Consider the following 23,920-nt stretch of genomic DNA (forward strand, 5'->3'; position numbering starts at 1 on the left):
AGGGGGTTTGAGAGTAAAGGGCTTTCCAGAGTTCCCACATTAGCACATTGGGACAAGATAGCAGACCAAAGACTCAAGAATGCCTGCTTGTGCGCCTCAGATAGAGAGAAATAGATAAAGGAGGAGAGAGAGAGAAAGAGAGAGAGATCGAGAGAAGGAGGGGGTGAGTAAGAAAAGTGGGAGGGGAGATGGAAAGGTTGTGTGAGAGAAAGTGTAATGGAGAATTATCACCGGAAAAGACGGAGCAGCTTGTAAGAGTTCAACTCAGGGGAATCTTACATTACATCAGACAAGAGACAAAAGGGCCCCGAAATGAGCAGAACAACATTTTTTGAGGTAAGATATTGTTAAATTACAAGATTACATGCTTTTTGGAGAAACTTTTAAACTTTGGGAGTTGAGGGTCAAACATTTCAAGTACTTTAAATCTTAAAGTATAAAAATGTAATTCCCACAGTAAGAATATAAAGAGGAACACTTCCTCTCTCTCTCTCTCTCTCTCTCTCTCTCTCTCTCTCTCTCTCTCTGTGTGTGTGTGTGTGTGTGTGTGTGTGTGTGTGTGCCATGTTCACTTCAGCACTTAAATATGAGCTAAAATTGTTTAATTTATTCCTTCATAAAACTCTCCTTCAATGTAATTTTATGGATTTTTTTTATTTTTTATTGTCTGCCATTGTAAAAGTAATAGCACGTCTCTCCTGAATGAGGAAATCACTCTTGTTTGTTGCACAAAGTAGTTGCACATCAATGTTTAATACTTAGGGTTAGAGGTTTGTTCAAATCCCAAACATTAAGTATGAACAATAGTAGCCATGACGCTTGCCTTATTGCCTGTTAGTCTATTAAGCTAATTATGTGTGCTAGAATTTGTCATGGCACATCAGGCCTTAGTTCCTCCCAGGGAGCAGCTTTGCTCTGTGCTGATTTAATTTTACGCTTGCTGAACATAAATATGTAAATATAATTCAGTACATAACCAACAGGCCTGTCATCTTAGGTGAATTAATGACCATGTCAGGCATTTATTACACTTACTGTAACTATCGCCACCAGTAAGAGGCTTCTGCTGTTGATTAAATCACACAAACACACACACACACACACACACACACACACACACACATGTTGGTGCAGCTATCATTATGAAGACTCTCCATAGACATCATTATTTTTATACTGTACAAACTATAGATTCTATCCTCTAACCCTAACACTACCCCTAAACCTAACCCTCACAAAAAACTTTCATTTTTACATTTTCAGTAAAACATTGTTTAGTATTTTTTTTTCTTTTAAGCTATTTAAATTATGGGGACACTATGTTCCATTGAAGAAAGAAATTCATACAGGTTTTGAACAACATGAGGGGGAGTAAATTACACAATTTTCATTTTTTGGTGAACTATCCCTTTAAGCCTAAGTAGAAATGGGCTTTCACTGTGGATACAGAATTATACAATGTTTACAATCTGGAGAATTTCTCATAATTACTAGTGTATTTACTGTGCTGGGGGGGATGGTTACAACCATAGGATGTCCTGTCAATAGTCAGCACTCAGAAATATAAAGAGTGCTTTTATTGATTACTTTGCCTGATTAAATATAAGACAGGTTTACTACCTGCTCTTTCTACATTTGTGTATGTACATGAGAATGACTTTGAATTTGTTTGTGTATGTGTGAATGGAGTCTAGGTGTGTAGGCCACGGAAATTCAAATGCTAAATAGTACTTCCTCAATGACCTTCCTCAATGCTTAATAATGATGCTTTTTGCATGTAACTCATTTTAGTGCCACACATTTCACCTCAGAACCACTACGATATGTGTTAGGAGCCACTTAAAATTATGTTGCAAAAATGTTGTCACAGTTATGTTATTTTCGTGAGATCAGGACCTTTAAATAAGTAACACTTAGGTTGCTGCATTAGAAGGCAACTTGCCTATATAAACAGTAGACAGCATAGCAGCTCACAACATAATAATAGAGCTATTGTGTCTATATAGTGAGAGGTTAAGATACACACACATTTATGTATTCATTGATTTAAAAAAAAAAAAAAAAAAAAAAATTATAATACTTTTTTACTCTTGAAACACACACAAATCACCCAAGCACCCATAAACTCAAGACATAAAACCAATATGAGAAATCCATGGTGTAACCCAATGTAAACCATGCCTCTATGTTAACCAATGTATACCTCCCAAAAAGCAGCAAATATAAGTACTTAGTGTTCAATTCCTTGATGAATATCATGGCAGGTGTATCAAAATCATGTCCTACATGTGCAAGTAATGATGCCACACTTCTCCATCTGTGGAATAACCCCACCACTCCACTGGGACTCTCTTTAATTTAAGCATTAGGTAAATCCAGTTTGTCCATTAAAAGATTATTACACTATCCAGTATACGAGCAATTTGAGTGTGACAGCTCTGCTGAGCTCCACACTATGTGGTGCTTTCAAGGCAAATTGCAGCAGCCTTGAGACTCGGTGCATACTCTGTAGATCAACTCTGACACCTTTTAATTTAGATTAAAAAAATATCTCTGCATTGCAATCAGATGTACAGAATTCAAAGCTAAGATTGGTTGGGAAAAGGTAATGCTGGAGGTGGAGATTTTATTTTGGGACGATTTATGAATAGAATAAAAAAATATTGGTTAAACTGGACTGAATACATTAAAAGAGAACCTCAGATCAATATTAGCTTATAAGCAGGGCCTGGACTGTCACCCTCTTTAAAAAAAATTGTTCACCCCAAAATTTCAATTCTGACATCATCATATCATTTTATATACAGTATGTTAGAATGTCTTTCTGCTGTGGAATACAAAAGGTTTTTGTAGAGTTTCCTGGCCACTCTTTTCCCGGTGACAGGGATTGTCAAGCTTAAATAAAAAATCTAAGCACCTTAAGAGGCCATTCAGACCAAACACACACAAAAGCACAGAGCAGTAGGTGTCTCAAAACACTTTTAAACCTGCTCTCCTGCAAGAGATGCTGAAAAAACACTCAAAGATGTCCGGGTAGCGCATTTTTGAACATAAACAAATTATAATCGAAAAACAACATGGATGGATGCAATAACGCATTTGAAGTGAATGGCCCCTAAAAGATCATGAAAGTACAATCAGTCAAGTGTAAACATGCTGGAAGTGTTTGCAAAATATTCCTAAACCTAACTGGAAAATTTGGTAAAAGTTAAAGATGTTAGTGGCATCTCTCTATCACTTGTGTGATAGAGCTTTCAAGCAGATAATTCTGGAAGGCCAGACCTTTACTAACTTAACATGATTTATGTTGATTGAATTAAAAAGTAATTGACTGAGCTGAAATTGCTTCTCCACTTTGCCAGGTCGAAATCCTGGACACAGAAACCAAAGAGCAGCTCTGTTTTTTGGATAAGGTAAGCAGATTTGACCAATACTAATCAGTGATAAGTGACAATGATTGTTGCACTCTGTTGAAAAAAGGAAATATCTTATGTGTTTTAATGCAGGTTGAACCCCATTCAAGCATAGGCGACATTAAGATTTTTTTTCACAAGTCATGTAAGTGTAATTACCTGCTGGAGTATGAAAAAACACACAAATGTATACGCTGTCGATATCTGAGCCACACTTTACAATTATATCATTAATACTGTGTAATTACATGATAAGTACTATGTAATGTAATTTTCTATATGCACTAGGTAATATATTATACTGTAGGGAAGTTATTAATAATATTTTGTTGCTGATGCTCTATTAATGTAGCATATTAATATGTAATATAAAAACATGGACATTGTTATGTTAGATGTAATTTACTGCGTACTGTATAACAGTGCTGAATACTAACTGATACATCTGAGTATTTATTTATGCCTATAACTTATTTTTATGACTTTGCTGTGGATTGTGAATTTGATATAAGTATATACGAATTATACGTTTTTTCTTCTCATTGTCAGATCCCAAATGGTATCCAGCTAGACAAGCCCTGAGGCTGGACCCCAGTGAGTATGAGAAACTTCAGTTTAATATAATAATACATTCTACATGATATCTTTCTTGGCTTTATATTGTATATGGTGCTGGGATTCAATACATCATTGATTATTATTACCACAAGCGTAATTCAGATTTAGTTTGAATCATGAATATCAGTCTTTGGTGAGACTAGAATCAGTTTAAATCATGCCAAGAAGTGTCAAGATAGCATGAAAGAAAATAGCTGCATATAAATCTAATAATACTGGGAATTCTGAGTGTTTTGAAGAATTGTCACAGCTTCAAGATAAGTCCTGCTATATTCTGTTTGAGATCAAAATGCCAGAAAGCATACTTAAACATGAAGTTCAGTAAAGCTATAATATGGAAATGATATAGGCCTATTAAATTATTGTACATTTGCATTGTATTCCATTGTGTTTTTAGAGGGAAATGCTCTGAGAGATGAAGACATACTACAGAATCTGCCTGTTGGGACATCAGCAACCATGTATTTCAGAGACCTTGGTCCACAGCTGAGATGGACGATGGTAAGTACTAAATTTCAGGAATTATACTAAATAATGCATACAAGCTTTTCGTAGCACTGAAAAAAACAAACATATCAAAACTCACATATGCTTCTGATGTAAGAGAACATTGATGTTCTGCAGGTTTTTCTGGCGGAGTACATGGGTCCCCTCTTGGTTTATCTCCTCTTTTACATCCGTGTTCCCTACATCTATAGCAAAAAATATGCCTTCACTTCAAGCCCTCATCATGCGGTCAGGTACAGTAGTAGAACATTAGTTTAGCTCACCTGCAGAGCAGATTAAGAGCTGAAAAAAAGGACATTTCTGTAATACGGACCCATATCCTTATACAGTAAATGATCATTATGGCAAGGCATTTACATCTTTCATATCTATTTATCTTTTCCACATTTTTCTTCTCTCTGTGTCTCTCCAGCTTAGCTTGTGCTTGTCACACCTTTCATTATATCAAGAGACTGTTTGAAACAATATTTGTACACCGCTTTTCTCATGGCACAATGCCTCTGAGAACTATTGTAAGGGTGAGTGTTTGGTGATACTGGTTTGGTTTCCCAAAGTGTATGATGAAAATCAGAATCAGGCTGAAATGTAATCTGTCAGCTCTGTCATGTCTTCATAAAAGCAGAAAGTACAGAGTTCAGACACACAGATTTAGCTATTTCTCAAAAATGATACTAGAAATTGGTTAATGAAAATAACATTGTACTGCCAGCACCTGGATACTTTGTTGATTCTTGTATGTCTTTGTCTTGCACAGAACTGTGCATATTACTGGGGATTTGCAGCATGGTTAGCATACTACATCAACCATCCACTCTACACACCACCGTGTGAGTACCAGCAGAGACAAGCCTATTTTATAACCAATGATTACATATGTTACATTAAACATGTTTCTATGTTTTACAGCTTACGGAGATACACAAGTCAACTATGCACTAATTGTCTTTATGGTACGTTTCCTGGTTTAACGAATCTACATCATTTGCATTAAAGATCTACTAGCAACATGATGAATTATGTTTGTTTGTTTGTTTGTTTGTTTTTTCAGCTATGCGAAGCTGGTAATTTCTCCATCCATTGGTCACTGAACAGTTTAAGATGCGAAGGTTGGTCTCCATTGTTCACAGCTTACAGTATATTCTCACTGAGCAGTTTATAGGAACACTATGGTCCAAATAAAGTGCCCAATGAGGTCTTCTTCTGTTGTAGCCCATCTTCCTCAAGGTTCGATGCATGCATTCTGAGATGCTACTCTGCACACTATAATTATACAGAGTGGTTATTTGACATAGCCTTTCTGTCAGCTTGAACCAGTTTGGTCTTTCTCCACTGACCTCTCTCATTAACAAGGTGTTTCCGTCTGTTGAACTGCCACTCACTGGATGTTTTTTGTTTTTGGCACCATTCTGAGTAAAATTGTGAAAATCCCAGAAGATCAGCAATTACAGAAATACTCAAACCAGCCTCTCTGGCACCAACAATCATGTCATAGTCTCAATCACAGAGATCAAATTTTTTCCCCAGTTCTGATGGTTGATGTGAACAATAACTAAAGCTGCTGATCCGTATCTGCATGCTTTTTTTGCATTACACTGTTGCCACACGATTGGTTGATTAATCACTTCAATAAGTTGGTGTACAGGTGTTCCTAATAAAGTATTCAGTAAGTGTATATACTGTAAGTCTGTTTCACAACTGTCACAACCATATTTTTTGTTTTGTTAATAGGTCCCATGTGTCAGAAGTTCCCACATCCATCTAAAAATCCTTTTACGTGGCTCTTTTTCTTTGTATCCTGTCCGAACTACACATATGAGGTAATAAAACATTACACTGGATGTTTAATATACTCAAGTATGCTTTATATTCCTAGGGAATACAAAAATGGATAGAATGTATATATTTAATGCACTTTGGATAAACGCATCTGCCAAGTGCTTCCAATGCCTGACTCATTCTACTCTTTGCTCAAATGATCCTTCAGGTAGGCGCTTGGGTGGGCCTGTCCATCATGACTCAATGTGTTCCAGGTGAGCTACTGGTATCAATTGCCATGTTAGCAGGGTGATCCTGCTATTTGATATCTGATGTATCCAATGATCTGATTGGTAATCAGAGTGCATCCAATTTCCTAGATACAGTGGCAAAAAAATGTATGCGAACCCTTTGGAATTAGTTTTCTTTTTTTGCATGAATTGCTCATAAAATGTGATCTCAACTTCATCAAAGTAACAAGGATAGACAAGCACAATGTGCTTAAGCTAACAACACACAAACAATTATAATATTTCTTGTCTTTATTGAATACATGCCATTAAACATTCACAGTGCTGTGGAAAAAGTAACTGAACCCTTGGATTCAATAACTGGCCGATCATCCTTTGGCAGAAGAAACCTCAGCCAAGCATTTCCAGTAGCTGCATATTAGACCTGCACATCGTTCAGAAGACATTTTGGACCATTCTTCCTTACAGAACTGCTTAAGCTCAGCCATATTTTTAGGACGTCTGGTGTGAACGGCTCTTTTAAGGTCATTACACAGCATCTCTATTGGGTTAAGGTCTGGGCTCTGACTGGGCCACTCCAAAAGGTGGATTTTCTTTTTTGAAGCCATTCTGCATCAATTGTTTAATGTTTTCTGTACAGTGGACTCATGAACAGAGATGTTAACCAGTTTCAACGATTCATTTATGTCTTTAGCCGTCACTCTAGGGTTCTTTTTTACCTCATTGGGCATTCTGTGTTGTACTATTTGAGTCATCTTGACTGGACGGCTACTTCTAGGGAGAGTATCCACAGTACTAAATCATCTCCATTTACAGAGAATGTGTCTAACTGTGGACAGATTCATATCTAAGCTCTTCAAGATCATTTTGTAACCCTTTCCAGCTTCGTGCAAAGCAACAAGTAGGTTTTCTAAAATCTTGTTTTTTCTTTGTTGCGAGGAATGGCCCACGTCAACAGATGCTTCTTGTGAATAGCAAACTGTTTGAGTGATTTTGATAAGTTAAAGTAGCTATAACCCACACCTCCAATCTCGTTTCATTAACTGGATGCCAGGTTCTAATTGCCTGACTCTATTTAGTTTTTATTTTTTGTCGTCTTTAGGGATTCACTTACTTTTTCCACAGCACTGTTAATGTTTAATGGGATGTTATCAATAAAGACATGAAAGATTATAATTGTTTGTGTGTTGAAGTTGAGATCACATTTTATGAGCAATTAATGCAGAAAACCAGCTAATTCCAAAGATTTATATATTTTTTCGTGCCACTCTTTGTTATGAAGTTAAATCTTTTTGAATAACAAGACTGATGTCTATTATGCACTGATATCACAAAATTGATTTTGTTATTTATAGTTATTTAAAAGAAAGACATGGGGCTCACCTTGTGTTTTGCAGTGGCTCTCTTCACGTTTGTGGGCTTCATGCAGATGACCATCTGGGCCAAAGGAAAACACAAAACCTACACCAGAGAGTTTAAGGACTACCCAAATCTCCGCATGCCAATCCTGCCCTTTATCCTCTGACTTCACTCATTAACAAACTAATTTTAGATACTTCTGATCAATAAACTCTGAGGTCAAAATCCAGAGACACTGTGATCCCAGCTAAGAGTATTGGGACTGATCTGAACAGCTGCATGTATAGAAAGCTGATTTATGTCACCCTCTGGGAAGGATTACCAAAACTAAATCCTCTTCTCAACAATAGGTCATGGATATCCTGCAATATGATGTTGAAAATTGTCATGTTTACAATGGTATGCCACTTGAGATTCTAAAATAGTAGAATTTGAATTTGTGGGAGAGTTGCAGATTGCAGAACAATGTCCAACCACTTCAGCAATCCATTACGGGTAAATTAATTAAAAAATAAAATACGTCAGGACAGTTTTGATGATTGTTATAATATTTATTCTTGTCAAGGTGCACAGATAACATAGTACAGATGTCATTTTTACAAAAACATATGCCTAAATAATTACTTTCATCAAAATCGTGTGCTTATCTTGAGGTGCTATATTATTATATTATTATAGTATGAGGTGCTATTGAGTCATTTACAAGATTTTTCGTAATCAAGTTAAACTTCACTAACTAGGAATTATTAAGCCGTGTCACATAATGCAATATGAATTTCAAAAATAACAATAGCCTTTAAAAAAAAAATAATAAAAAAAAAACTCTTGCTACCTTTGATTTGTTTTTAAAACAAAAAAAAATATTTGTAAAAAGTTATTTTGATATAATAAAGTGCTACAGTTTTTATAATCCTAATTCAGTCTTAGACATTCAAGTCACTGTATGTCTGTAGCCAAGCAAAGCAGATGCAGCTTTTTCAGTGATTGTATTTTCGTTGTGCACTACATCCAGATGCCCCCAATTGACATGACAGAACAACCCTCTTCAAGTTTTTGTTTTCGCTGTAAACACCCTCATGTCCCGTCAGGCACCAGCTGCCCTTGGGTGCAACACAATGTCATCATCTTCTCCAGGCTGCTGCTTGGCAAAATTCACAAACACCTAGAACAGAAGAAACCAAGAGAGCAAGACAACATTAGAAGCCAGAGTGGCCTCTTTCTACTACATTTGCCACAAGCAGGCATAAAGACAAATTATAGCATTCAGAAGATGGATGGTCGATGGCATCTTTCGACGCAAATCCCCTAGCCTTAAACTAGACAGTTCTATTTAGTGTCTGGTTTGTGAAAAGAAGAGCTCCAAAGATACTGTTCCAACACCGACAATAGATCTCTCTGTTTTTGGACTGCATAAAAGGCATCATACATTTGTCTCAAGGCTTACAGCACACAAAGAATAGAGAATAAGGAGACACTGTAATATACTTCATGTAATTGTTTTTTAATTGGAATTCTAAGAGGTACTGTGTAGCAAACAGATATACTGTATGGAGGTTAATTAAGGTGAACAGGGTCGTATGAAAAGCCTGGTCAAGTCTTGTCTGGGAAACTGAGTAATCTTCAGTATTCAGCCCGTCTTTGTTGACCAATACGAGCTGAAAGATTTTGGCCAGAGAGAAGGAGGAGATCTCATAGTTTAGAGTATTATAGTGTTTCTCCCTCTGAATGCAGTCGGGAAATGTGCTCTCCATGAAGGGATTTAGATCCAGTACTGTGCCCTCGTTGGCTGCCCTGATCTTCATTGTGACAACGTACCCATCGCCAAATCTAAAGTTCATGGATTACAAAAGATTCAGACCAAAAATGAAAAAGATGAACATTTCTGTGGAGGAAATGATGGTGATGGAAATTATATTTGTACAATTTTTTAAATAAAGTGGCCAACTCTTTTGTCATGCTAAGGCTAATTTAATAACTAGCATTTTAATTATCCTAAATACACACAATCAATAATAGGTTCACACTTTTTGCAAAATTTGGCAAAATGTGAGCATTTTTGGAAATGACGCTCAATAATATTATTCTGCTCACAGGTGATTTTCAACTTGACTTTTCTTCAAACATGACTTGTCTCATATTTCATATGAAGCATATTCTTCACTGAAACTTTTGTTAAATTGGTTAAACTTATTAAGGGGCAAAATTGTTTGGTATGATGGAAATGATGCCAAAACTGAGGGACAATTGTGATTTTTGAAGAATTGAGAATTCATTTTCACTTAATAAATATTGAAATGGTTTATATTTATTTTACTCTTTGTTTAGGTTAACATAGTTTTAAACATGTAATCATTTGTATTTTTTATAATGGATTTACATGGTTTAATATTGAAAGTCTGTTTGTTTGTTTTTAAAGTACCAAAAATAAATGATGAAGGTATAGTAAAAAGTTTCTAAGTCAGTTTTAATGTGACATAAAACAAAAGGATAAATATCTGAAACAAGTTTTAATAAAAATCAACCCCTTGAATCATTTTTTTTATACCAAAGTTCAATAAAATTGGAGTATGGTGTGCTCTTACGTGTATTTGATGTGCTGGATGGTACCAAGATACTTGAATGTTCCAATTGTGTGCAGAGAGACTCACATTCCTCCATGCTGTGAATAAAAATCATAATCAACATTATTTAGACTACTCCTTTTGTTTATACAAGATGTTGTGTTGTTTGCAAATTCACAATGCATTTAAAGCTTAAGTATGTAACTTTTTCAGTGTTAAAATACTTTCTCATATCCCAGCTTAATATTAAAAGACAACTATAAGTAAGCCATTCATAATTAAAATTGTTTAAAAAAAAACATACTAAATTATGTTTTTTGTGAGGGTTAAGGGATAGAATCTATAGTTTACACAGTATTAAAATCATTGTCTATAAGGATATTCACACCAACGTGTGTGTGTGTGTGTGTGTGTGTGTGTGTGTGTGTGTGTGTGTGTGTGTGTGTGTGTGTGTGTGTGTGTGTGTGTGTGTGTGTGTGTGTGTGTGTGTGTGTGTGAGAGCATGTATTTATCACTTTGTGGGGACCAAATATCCCCATAAGGATAGTAAAACCCGAAATTTTTGACCTTGTAGGGACATTTTGTCGGTCCCCATGAGGAAAACTGCTTATAAATCATACTAAATTATGTTTTTTGAAAATTTAAAAATGCAGAATGTTTTCTGTGAGGGTTAGGTTTAGGGGTTGGGTTAGGGGATAGAATATAAAGTTTGTACAGTATAAAAACCATTATGTCTATGGAAAGTCCCCATAAAACATGGAAACCAAACATGTGTGTGTGTGTGTGTGTGTGTGTGTGTGTGTGTGTGTGTGTGTGTGTGTGTGTGTGTGTGTGTGTGTGTGTGTGTGTGTGAGAGAGAGATCTTGCCAGTGAGAGGTTAGGACCACTACCCTGCCATCTTGAATCACGCTCTTTATAAAGTTCCAGAGGAAACTGCAATTGTGGGGATCCATACCTGTGGTTGGCTCAGCTTGACACAGAAGATAACAATCTGCTGCTCTTGAGACAAATTACACAGAAAGTCCCTTACTGGGAGCAGAAGTGCTGGACATCCAATCACTGCAATAGCTGTCGAATATGTCCGCTTGTTTCCTCCACTCTAAGTGCCTGCACTACAGCCTGCATACTCAAACAAACCCAACTTCTGAACCCCCCATTCAGCTATCTTAATAAAAAAGAGATAGCGAGGTATCTGTCAAAAATGAGCAGAGAGAGAGAGAGAGAGAGAAAGAGAGAGAGAAGTAATATGAGATTAGAAAGTGTTATAGAGAAAGTCAATCGCTCACTCTGCTGATCTCAGATTCCAGAACTCCTCTGATCCGAGCGCACAGGTGCAAATGTTATCTGCCCGTCAGAAGATCTATAACATCAAACTGAGGACAGTATTCCATGTTCTGATGCACGTCCAGGATGTTGGTCAGAATGCTGGAAAACTCCAAGAAATTAAATATATACGATTATATAGTGACCCCCCAAAAAACATTTGCACACTTAAACTTATATGTAGAAATATCAGTGGATTAAATAACAAAATATATAATAAAGGTTTTCAAAGGATCCGGTCACCATTCACTTGCATTGTAAAGACCAACTGAGATGAGATATTCTTCTAAAAATCTTTGTTTGTGTTCTGCAGAAGAAAGGAAGTCATACACACCTGGGATGGCATGAGGATGAGTAAATGATGAGAGGATATTGAATTTTGGGTAAACTATCCCTTTAAGTGTCCACTGTAAGTAAATCAAGTAATCACTTTATGATTAGCTCATTAATCATATACATGTCATACCAGTCACAGCAGCTTCCACTGAAGTTACTGTGACTGTAACTTCAGTGATTAGTTTTTCCAGCACCATTTACACCCAGAGGACCAAAGCACTGTGGGACAGCAAAAAAATATTTAGTTTCTGCAAAACCCATGGTGCTTACAATAGAGAAGATCAAAAGTCTCCAATGTTTCTCCATTGTTTACCTCTCCTGGAGACACTCACACACATATGTTGTCCACTGCTGGTCTGTTTGGTCCAGAATATGTCTGAGTGAGAAAACCTACTCATGATTCCAGTTCTCTGAAGCATTACCCATTATGCACCAGTGTGGACAGATTTGCCTTTGATAGGTATTTTATCTAGAGGATGTCACTGGAACTTCTTGTATAAATCCTCTCTCTTTCTCTCTCCTTGGCCACATCCATATCTTCATTGGTTATTAGTGGCTTCTTATAATCTGGCACCTTGTTAGAAAGAGAAAGAACAGTTGAAGATGGTCCTCAAAACATGGTATACAAAAGTGAACTGTGCATTGAGCCCAACAAATAATATCTGGTCCAAATTTTGCAATGATTTCCCCTCACCAGTGATCCAGGAAGTATCAGTACTGTATCGGGAAGTTCAGTATGAAACAGACAAACCCTTCGACTGCCATGAATGTCACATTCTTCCCAAAAAAAATCCCAAAACCAAAGTCTTCACCTGAGAGAAACATTAGAGTTACACATGAATCATCTCAAGAAACCTGAATGTTCTTTGTTCCATAGTATTTAAAATCAGAATCCACTTTTGTTGCCTGGAAAAGAGCTGCTCAGACATTCTCCTTGTGTGTTTCACAACAGCATTGGGGTTAGTAAATTATGACAAAATATTAATTTTTGTATATATTTATATACTATATTTAGACTCAACGTTAAGCTAAGACAGAATAAATGGGCATGTAGAAGTTTCATTATACAAAAACATCATAGCTACAAACTGGGTCAGAAATTAAAGTGGCTCAGGGCAAAAAATGCCACTAGAAATTACAAAAATTCCCCCAAAATTAAAAATGTGTGCGCAAAAAGAACTCTTGTAATGAATTCTTCTGTTTGTTTGTTTTTATATTTGTAACATCTGCTACAGTTCTTGAAGAAATACAATGCAAGTAAATGGTGACCAAAACTTTTAAGCTCCAAAAAAGCACATAAAGGCAGCATAAAATAATCCATAATTTTAAGTGGTTTAATCCATGTCTTTAGTGATCTAATCGATTTTGGTTGAGAACAGACCAAAATATAACTCTGTTTTAACTACTCATACTTGCCATTGTAGTCTCTAGGCACAATCATGATTTCAAGCTCAATTCAAGCTAGAGGGTGCTAGGAAGGGTAATCAAGCTTGAAATCACGATTGCCAAGGAGACTGTTGATGTCAATATTTATAGTAAAAAGGAGTTATATTTTGGATAGCTTCAGAAGACATGGATACATACCAGTAGTGGCTCATGAACACAGATATAGGTGGGGCAGATCAGATTATTATTTTAGTTTTTTACTTTATTGAGCAACACATTAAACACAAACGCGCCAACACAATATGTGGTGTCCTTGCATTATTCCACCACAAGGCGGTACCCTTAGATAATACTGTTGATTCTAATATACTAAATAAGAAAGATTTATCTTAAAATGTTGATGTGTTGTAGATCAAAATCTACTGTACATCAAAATTTGATTTTATAAATGTTAATTGTTGTTGAAGAAACTCAGGGAGGAGAGGGTGAGAAACAGAATTGTCTACACGCCATTTACACGTTTTCAACAGAACTAAAACACTAAATTCTTTACAATGATAATAATTCAAGAGCCAAGGCTTTTTGACATAAAATTTGTCATCATACAAAACATACAATGTACATTTTTTTTTCCCTTTTCTCCCAATTTGGAATGCCCAATTCCCACTACTTAGTAGGTCTTCGTGGTGGCACAGTAACTCACCTCAATTCGGGTGGTGGAGGACAAGTCTCTGTTGCCTCCGCTTCTGAGACTTCAATCCGTGCTACTATCACGTGACTCATTGTGCACGACACCACAGAGACTCACAGCATGTGGAAGCTCATGCTACTCTCCACAATCCACACACAAATTAACACATGTCCCATTGATAGTGAGAACCCCTAATCGCGAACACGAGGAGGTTACCCCATGTGACTCTACCCTCCCTAGCCTACATATTTGACAGATTTCCATTGGGAAAATTGAGGGGCACTGTGGAGTTTGGGAGGGCAGCAGACTTTCTGCACCTCATGATTGAAAATCTATATCAAACACCGTGTAACGTAGCTTTTAGCTACTTTACGAATTAAAAATACTAAAAAAAATACAGCATTTTCAACACATTTAATAAATTACATTATTTGCAGTTTATAGTATGGATCTATGTTGTCAAGTGGATGAATATTAAGGCATAGCACTGCCCCTTCTGCCCATATAGACCAGACCAGAGCCATATAGAGAGAGAGTTGCGACAACGGAAGTTCTAAATGCTTGATCGTCACGTGATTCACGTAGACTTCAGATAGTTCCAGGAAGTGCTTTTGCGGTCATTCCAAACTGTTAGAGTAGAGTGACAGAACTACGATTTCTGGTAGTTAGTAGTCAATAAATGCATTTATTTTATATATTTATGTAACACACCGACATATGTATGTAGCATGAGTATGTTGTTACAGCGATGTTGTTTTTTAAAGATCAAATCAGCTAATATTTGAGGATTAGTGTTCGCTTACCGTTATTTGCCTCAACTTATTTCAGGCTATGCCTTTTTATGTTACCTCATGTTCATTGTTTTCACTAATCTCATGGTAACTAATGTCATATTTATGACTTTTCAGATAGTACAGAGACAGGCTGGTGACAGGTGATTTCCAGCTCGCACCGCACAATGGGTCAATGAACTATTAACTATTAGCAGCAGTTACGTAAATGTAAAATTTAGTGAAATGAAGCTTATTGTTTACAATTCTTACAATTCTATATATAGTAATATAATTATTTATGTATTATAAATATTATATATCTAATGTATAATTCTTACAATACTTATTCATATACACAATATATTCAGTTTTAAAACAACTTAAGCATACTCGTATATAAACTGCCGTTCAAAAGTAATGAGGCTGAAAATTCAGCTTGGCATCACAGGAGTAAATTACATTTTTAAAATACATTAAAATAGAAAACAGTTATTTTAAATTGTAATAATATATTACTGATATTACTTTTTTTGTATTTTTATTCAAATAAATGCAATAACTATTTACAGCAATTCATGAATACATTTCTAATAAATTAAATAGCATGCCAAGCATTTTGTATGTGTCCTTTCTTTCATGTTGTCGTTGCATAGTCTTCACCATGGTTTGCTGTGCTGCATGGGGATGCTCCAATCGCTCAGAGAAAGGTGTGCGAATGTATGGCTTCACCACTGACATGGAAAGGAGAAAAAAATGGTTGGCTCAAGTCAGCAGGAGCAATCTAAATATAAATAAAAATTACAACAACAACAATTAATAGGGTGTTCGTTACTAACTTTATCCAGCTCCAATCCTTGCCTAATCTGTTAGTTATCCGATAACATCCCTTATCTCCTAATTTAATGAGTAATACTCAACCATAAGGTTTTAATTTACAAGTTATTTTTATTTAGATGTACTGATAATATACAGAATAAGATAATATTATTCTTTAAACATCTCACCTTTTAAAAGTGCGTCGCAATCGGTTTGTTCTGATGCATCTCTACGGTATTTGCTGCTACTTCCGGGAACTATTGAGAGGCTCCACGAGCCGCCATTGCTGTAAAAAAAACGTTCCATTGGCGTCAATGGAGTTGTCGCAACTCTCTCTTTATATGGCTCTGGACCAGACATGCCTGATTAAAACACTGGAGTCATATGGATTACTTTTATGCTGCCTTTATGTGCTTTTGGGAGTTTAGTTTTGTTCACCATTCACTTGCATTGTATGTACCCAGAGAGCTGAGATATTCTCATAAAAAAAAATCTTAATTTTTGTTCTGCAGTATAAAATTGTAATTTTTGGGTGAACTATTGCTTTAATATTCTATTATAATCCTAGTTATATATATTATTTCCTAAAAAATGTTTATTTATTTTTTTCATTGTTTGTTGAACTGTTGTATAAAACCTATATCACAGGGCCATACAGCACGATTGCGAGTGTGATATTGCTTTATTAATCTAACATGACTTTAATTTAGTATTTGGCTTTGATTAGCTTTTATTTATTTAGTATGACAAGATTAAATAAATTCACAATCAAAACAATATGACAAAAAGACAAATTCACACCCAAGAATAACAAACAGTCACACAGAACACTATTCTAAAACTGACCACTGTAACGTTAAGCAGATGTCCTAATTGAGAAGCAGCAATCTGAATGCTTTTAGGATCCACATATAAAACAGGAAGTCGACCTTTGACCTCCTACAGAGATGCCACCATATCTGAAGAAAACAGAAACAGTCAGGCTTTTACATATTAACATACATTTAATTGCATTAAAAAAAAATCAGAAAGAGCCAAAATACTTTTAAACAATATATCTATTGTTTTTTTTATTTTTTTTATTTAAAACCACATTTTTGTTTAGGAAATATTTAGCTTCAAATGTGTGCTTGGGCTATATTTATTTCAAATAAATGCCACTTGGTTTGATGTACTATCTAATGTCAGGTAATGACATTCATACATTTCAAAATGTGGCTTAAGGATCCAAGGACTGTTCGGGGCCACTTTATTTGTTCTATACATGCCCACAAGAGGGAGCCATTGCATTTTGTACTCAAATGTTTTTTTAGACACAAATACCTTTGTTCATTCACCCAGTACTTGCTCTTCCAGCTGTGAAGCAAGAACACAAATTAGATTAGAATTCCTGGAAATGCAAGTTCTAACTATGAAATGATAACAGTCATAATAGTCACAATACCTTGTCCTTATTAAGGTTGGGTAAGACTTCAAATCCAGCAACATGTCACCAGTGGGCTGAATCCTCTGCAATAAAGGCAAATACATATACCAAATTTTAAGTTCTTATTCATTCTTCATAAGTCCATAAACAGAGCTTAAATCCATTATGGTGTCTACGTCGATAACTCCAAACCTCATTGGTTTTTGTGTGTCTTGTGACCAAACTTCACGACGTCAAGTCGCAAGAACCAATAAGGTCTCCTCTATACCTGAGAAGCAGACCTGAGGAGGAGGAAGGCCTCCAGCACCATCTGGGCATATGGCTAACATAGTGAGTTTTTCAGGAGTGCTGCACTGGCAGCTGGGAGACGGTCTTATGTCCATCCACTCCAGGTCAGCCAGCATGTCTATATGTGCTGGGTTCACCGGGGACATTTCCCACTCTGTGGTAATGTTATTACATGGGTTGTATCTTTGGGGAACAAAAATGGACACGGTAAGTAGGTAAGTAGGACACAATCTATTTCTATCTATTAATTAGCACGTGTGTACACTTACTCTAAAGGTTCATTAACCATAGTCCCAAATCCAGGTCTGTTTTGAAAGCACTTCTCCAAAATACCTCATTTCTGTACTTTACATCTGTTCATTACTGGAACAAAAGTAACAACTTTAAGGAATTCTGTCAACAAAATTCACCCTCATTTTGCTCCAAACTTTCTCCATGGAACAAAAATGGTGCATTTTTGAAGAATATCCTGTCCATATTTTTCAGTATTATTAAAGTGAATGAGGACTGGTGCTGTCAGGCTCCAAAATGACAGAAAAGCTCAGAAAATGTACCATAAATGCATTCCTAATGACTTGTGTGGTATATTTGAAGTCTTATTAGTCATACAATAGCTTTCACAGTCATTTCTTCCTCTACTAAAAGCGAGTTGATTTGGGTGGTGCTTTTTTACAATATTGGAACCTGACAGCCCCATTCCTCATTTGCTTTTCATTATATGGTTAAAGAGAGGGGATATTCTTCAAACATTCACCTTCTGTGTTTCAAAGAAGAAGGAAAGTCATGTGGGTTGGAACACCATGAACATGCTAAAAATAATTTTTTTGTGTAATCTCCCTCTAAATAAAAACTCAGCATTTAACCTCCAAGTAATGAACACGGTAAATAATTGTTCAACTTATAGAAATACTTAAACTCTCTCATCATTTACTTCCTTCATTCATCCCAGATATATATGCATGCGTCAAGTATTAGGAAGTGTAATCGAGCTTGAAATCATAATCACCAAAGAGACTGCAGATATCCAGGTTTAAAGTGAAAACTGAATTATATTTTGGTCTGTTTTTTCCCCAAAGTCGATGGGATAGCATAAAATGACGTGGATTAAACCACTGGAGTTTTATGGGTAATGTTTATGCTGCCTTTAAGTGCTTTATGGAGCTTCAAAGTTTCACCATTCACTTGCATTTTAAGGACCTATAGAGCTGAGATATTTGTTTGTGTTCTGCAGAAGCTTGAAAGCCATACACGTATAGGATGGCATGACGGTGAGTAAGAGAGAATTTTCATTCTTGGGTGAACTATTCCTTTAAATGGACCTAAAGAAGGTGAACTGTCTCCCATACATCCATGGGCTTAATGTAAGGCTGGGATATTCCCAGAATGAAGAAATGATCAGTGTAAATATCACAGAACTAGACAAAACTAGCAGGCCACACAATCGGAGGAAGAAAATTCCATTGGACACTATGGAGAAAAAAATATCAGCTTATAAAATAATCATTAAAGAATAAAGATGCACTTAAAAAGAATAAATACTACAATAAAGGTGCACTTATAAAATATAACCACCTATACAAATTAGTCAACAAAAATCCCTGGAATTCATCACTGTTTTTATTGTTAATTAAGCAACAAGTTCTGAGAATAACAAATTCTGTTATTCTGACCTGAGCCAGGAAATCCTTGCCAGAACGTGTGTTGTGATGGTACCTCTAGATGAGCAAAGCAAAAAACTGTTTCAGGCCCAGAAAGATTCCCTGCGAGAGACAGACAGATCATTGACATGAGTGCATGCCACCAAGTTGACAAGCGCAATGCACTCACGCCAATACAAGACAAGACATGGAACATGAGTGTCTGGATCCCGACACCAAAACCGAACCAGACAGAAGGGTCAGGATCCAGACACCACGCTCCAGACATGAAACAAGTCCGACTGAAGAGCGCACGGCAGGGAAATCAACCGAAACCGTGCGCTCACACCAAGACAGACAACGAAACACAAGACAGACATGGGATGATGATATCAAGGTACAGTCAGACAGAAATCAAGACTGACAGAGTGACAGGACCGTGACAGATAGTTTGATGGTAAAAACAACCCAATTAGGGATGGAGGGAGGGAGAGAGAGAGTTTCCATTAATAATCCTTGTATGTCGAATATTTGTTAACAACCAATCACAATTCAGTATGCAATTATCATGATTACATCTTCGCTGGAATACAGGTAAACAACGATATTTTATGTCTTGAAATTGATGAAAAAAACCCTATTTACATGTATTTACCCTATAAAAAATTACATTTCTGCATGGTATAAATCTACAGTGCTGTGTAGATTACTTCTGAATTGTAATCTGGTACAAATTACATGGCATAAAAATTACATCAGTAACGTAATCTCTTGATTTACATTTTTAAGGTATTCTACACTAATTGCTTTTGGATTACTTCTGACCTAATTCTTGATCATTTGATGTCACACGCATATAAGTGAATAAAATAAAACTAATTTTATCACACTAATGCTTTCGGAATAGCATTTATGTGTGGAATGCAACTCAATCCGGAATTCAAGACTTACCAAACCTATATGTAGGTTGATTTAACATTTAAATTATTTAAAAAAGATTAAACAATAAATGTACATTTCATTTAATCTGATTAAGAGTATTTTAAAATGTAATTTAATCAAATTAAAAGTACTTAATTTTGTAATCTGATTATGTAATCCAGATTACATGTAATCTATCACTACCCAGCGCTGTAAATCTCTGTAAATCATTTTAATGAATCTCTATTCCTTCCATCTGTCTTTCTGATCCTCTGATCTGCTTTTTGCTGCTCTCTTTAAATTTGCTACAGAGCAAACATTTACAGGAACAGTTCTCGATACAGTCACACTGACCATGTATAAAACTGGGAAACCATGTTAGGGCATCTGTATTTTAAAACTCTCTCTGTTAAGGGACAGTCTAAGGTTCACCTCCTTTCTGACAAAGTGTGGTCCTTCTTTAATTTGTCGCACCAGTGTGAGGTAAAAAACAGCACCCAGACAGTTCTTCAGGAAGAGAGGAGAGCCACAGTAGTGCAGCCGGCCCTGAGAGATGATCGCCACTTGGTCCCTCAGCAGGTCGGCTTCATCCATGTGGTGTGTGGATAAGATGACTGTACATCCTGTATAACACTTTTCAAGCTACTTCTCAAAAGTAGATATGGATGGATGGATGGATGGATGGATGGATGGATTGATAGGTTTCACTTGTGAGGGAGGATCTTCCAGAATCTTCCAAGATCTTCCAGAGAGTAAAACAGTATGTGTTCTGTTACTGTCATTCTGTGGGAGAGAAACAGAGTGACAGACATATAGTCAGAGAAAATTGCATTTTATCTTTATTTTCGCTTTACCGTAAACAAAATGTTTTCCACACCCTATTTATTTAGTGTATTTTCCATTTACATTCTTTAACTACTATGTAAACTTTGGTGATATTGTAGATGCAAAAAAAAAAAGAAGCTGATTCTAAAAGAGAGACCAAACAATTCAGCATTTTTAACAGATTTTACATTTAAGATTTAATTTTAGCAAGTATATAAACATCCTTCAAAATGAACCACATTAGGGGATTATGAACTGGTGAAAGATGATGTTGTGTTGGGGACACATTCCCAGGGATTTACGGTTGGCATCCATGGCCGTGTGGATATCTTTCCCATAAATGAAGGCCAGAGGTGGGAGGGAACATGCCAGTGAGAACAGACCTGTGGGATAAATTAGCAGACTTCCATCCTTGTCTGGTTTTCTCATAGGTGAACAAAGATCCATTTCATTAGGATTAAATACATACATAGTATTTGTTTTCCCTACACCATTGTGACCCAGGAAGGCCTTGATCTGCCCCTCGTAGAAGGTGATACTCAGGCCGCCCACACAAGGTCTAGAGCTGCCACTGAACATCTTATACAGATTCTCCACACACATTCCAACCACCAGACAAGACGGCTCGGGTTCGAAGAATAGCCTCCCTGGAGACAAGAATCAGAGATAGTATTTTCATTAAAACAATTTATAAGATATTACAAAATACTTTTTGAGAGCCTAATGAGATCCAGTAATGTAAAGGTGATGTTCATCCAAAAACATTCATGCCATCCCAGATGTGTATGACTTTCTTTCTTCTGCTGAACACAAAATGAAGATTTTTAGAAGAATTTTTCAGCTCTGTAGGTCAATAAAATGCAAATGAATGATGGCCAGATCTTTAAAGCTCCATAAATAACATAAAGGCAGCATAAAAGTAATCTAAATGTCTCCAGCGATTTAATTTATGTCTTCTGAAGTGATGCAATCAGTTTAGGTGAGAAACAGATCAATAATATTTATAAATATTTATCTGTTTCTCACCCACACTTATATCACTTCTAAATGGAGTCACCATTTCCATAAGGTCACCATTCACTTGCATTGTATGGAACAACAGAGCTGAGATATCCTTCTAGAAATCTTTGTCTGTGTTCTGCAGAATATAGAAAGTCATACACATCTGGGATGGCATGAGTGTGAGTAAATTATGAGATAATTTTCATTTTTGGGTAAATTATCCCTTTAATAATTCAAATTCAGACTTAAAAATCTGAAGTGCACAGAATGCTTAGATGAATGGGCCTAATAGCAAAACCTCGATAGTTACTTTCAATAAACATAGTTTATAGAGACTTAGAAAGAGGGAGGGCTCATTTGACTTGGGCTAGTATGCAAGCACCAAGCAATCACCAAGAGCTCCCTAACAACCACTTACCAACACCCAAGAAACCACCTAAAACCCTTTCATAGGAGCAAACTGGCAACCACCCAGACTACCCTATCATTGTTTTGTAGAGTTTTGCACAGGTAAACGCCATACATTTTACATGTATTATGATTTTGCAATCGTAACGGTAACTGGGTGACTTTACCATTAGTGAGATCAGACAAGAAGAATGTCATTGCTACAGTGATTAATAAACATCTCTAACACACATTAACTGGCAATGAAGGAGAACATAGAAACCAGCATTTCAACCTGCCAGCCAAGCAAACAGACACAAGGCCACCAGGTTCTCACAAAGGGCATGTATAGAGGTGTGTTTGTGCATTGTGTGTAATTATGCAAGTGTGTGCATACAGAACTGTGTGTGCTCAAGTCCAGTCTTCACTAGCCACTTGAACCCATGCCTGGCGCAACCTTGGACGGTTCACTTGACCTTAAGACAAAGTGCTGGCAAGCGGTGATGGAGCGCCAGCGAAACCAAGACTGCAGTAATTATTCCCATGGCCCTCTGTCCGTTCAAAGGCAAGAAACCTGCTAAATGCCTGCAGTCTAGTTGAGCAGATGAGCCTGGTTAGGACTTTGAATATATCTGATGGGACCTTTTCCAAGAGTAAGAAGAGAAATACCTTCCTGTTTGTTGTAATATGTTACTACACAAAATGGAATGAAATGTTTCCTTAGATGGTAAAACCCACTGGATCAGTATAGAAAATGCTTTGTATTGGAGATACACACTGTAGTATCTTGCATGGTATTCAGTTTATGGATAATACAAATAAGTAGTCATTTAAAAGATCCAAAGTCACTTATTACAGAGGCATTCCTTCTGGGGCAACCTGGGGTTAAGTGCCTTCATCAAGAGCACAATGGTGATAAAATACAATATTATATCTTCAGAAATATGATATATTTTACAAACAATGCAGTAATACATTATATTTACAATACTACATATCTAACCTTAATTAATAATTGAATATTTATTTAAATAATACTTCTTACAAACTCTATAGCAAAACACAAGGCCAATGGCCAAAAGACTAAGATAGTTAGCTAAGGATGCATCAGGCCAGACAGGTCAAATACTAAAATGCTTGCCAGAAACATGAGCAGTTTCTATTGGGAAATGTGGTCTGGGTTTGAGCACATCTGCTTTTCAAAACATCAGAACATTTACATAAAACTGCTTAAACCAGCCTAAGCTACTTTGCTGGTCTTAGCTGGTTTCCCAACCTGGTCAGACTGATCTGTTTGCTGGTTTTACAGAGGTTTGGGGCACATTTTAGCTGATCATTCAGGGAGACTAGCTGGCTGACCAGCTTAAAGAGATAGTTCACCCAAACATTAAAATTGAATCATTATTTACTCACCTTCATGCCATCCCAGATATGTATGACTTTCTTTATTCAGCTTAACACAAAGATTTTTAGAAAAATATCTCAGATAAATCAATATTTAAGTCCATTTTTACCATATATTCTCCTCCCTGCCCAGTAGGTGGCGATATGCACAAATAATGTGAATTGCCAAAAACAAAAAAAGAAGAAAGTGAAAGTGGATATTTATAGTAAAAAAGGACTGAAATATTCATCTTTTTCTCAC

At 36.3% G+C, this 23,920-nt stretch overlaps 1 protein-coding gene and 1 pseudogene across 1 annotated transcript; one reads left to right on the forward strand and one right to left on the reverse strand.

The window, feature by feature from the left end:
- The first annotated feature begins 299 nt into the window (after window positions 1-299).
- tecrl2a (trans-2,3-enoyl-CoA reductase-like 2a) lies at window positions 300-8,069 on the forward strand. The gene is made up of 13 exons (XM_052114182.1): window positions 300-336; window positions 3,363-3,413; window positions 3,507-3,558; window positions 3,963-4,007; window positions 4,429-4,532; window positions 4,656-4,771; window positions 4,951-5,056; window positions 5,293-5,365; window positions 5,445-5,488; window positions 5,587-5,644; window positions 6,267-6,355; window positions 6,523-6,568; window positions 7,942-8,069. Exons 1-13 carry the CDS (start codon window positions 313-315, stop codon window positions 8,067-8,069), a joined length of 936 nt encoding a protein of 311 aa, XP_051970142.1. The 5' UTR covers window positions 300-312.
- A 214-nt stretch (window positions 8,070-8,283) lies between these two features.
- Window positions 8,284-23,920, reverse strand: part of LOC127634121 (retinal-specific phospholipid-transporting ATPase ABCA4-like) — a 29,915-nt pseudogene continuing 14,278 nt past the window's right edge.

The sequence above is a fragment of the Xyrauchen texanus genome, chromosome 41 (assembly GCF_025860055.1).
Source record: "Xyrauchen texanus isolate HMW12.3.18 chromosome 41, RBS_HiC_50CHRs, whole genome shotgun sequence".
Lineage (NCBI taxonomy): Eukaryota > Metazoa > Chordata > Actinopteri > Cypriniformes > Catostomidae > Xyrauchen > Xyrauchen texanus.

Bases quoted from the DNA above. Each gene is read 5' to 3' on its own strand.
- tecrl2a (XM_052114182.1), top strand. From the start codon at position 313: ATGAGCAGAACAACATTTTTTGAG. The intron at 5,366-5,444 runs GTGAGTACCAGC...TATGTTTTACAG, and splicing joins TCCACTCTACACACCACCGT to CTTACGGAGATACACAAGTC. The intron at 6,356-6,522 runs GTAATAAAACAT...ATGATCCTTCAG, and splicing joins GTCCGAACTACACATATGAG to GTAGGCGCTTGGGTGGGCCT.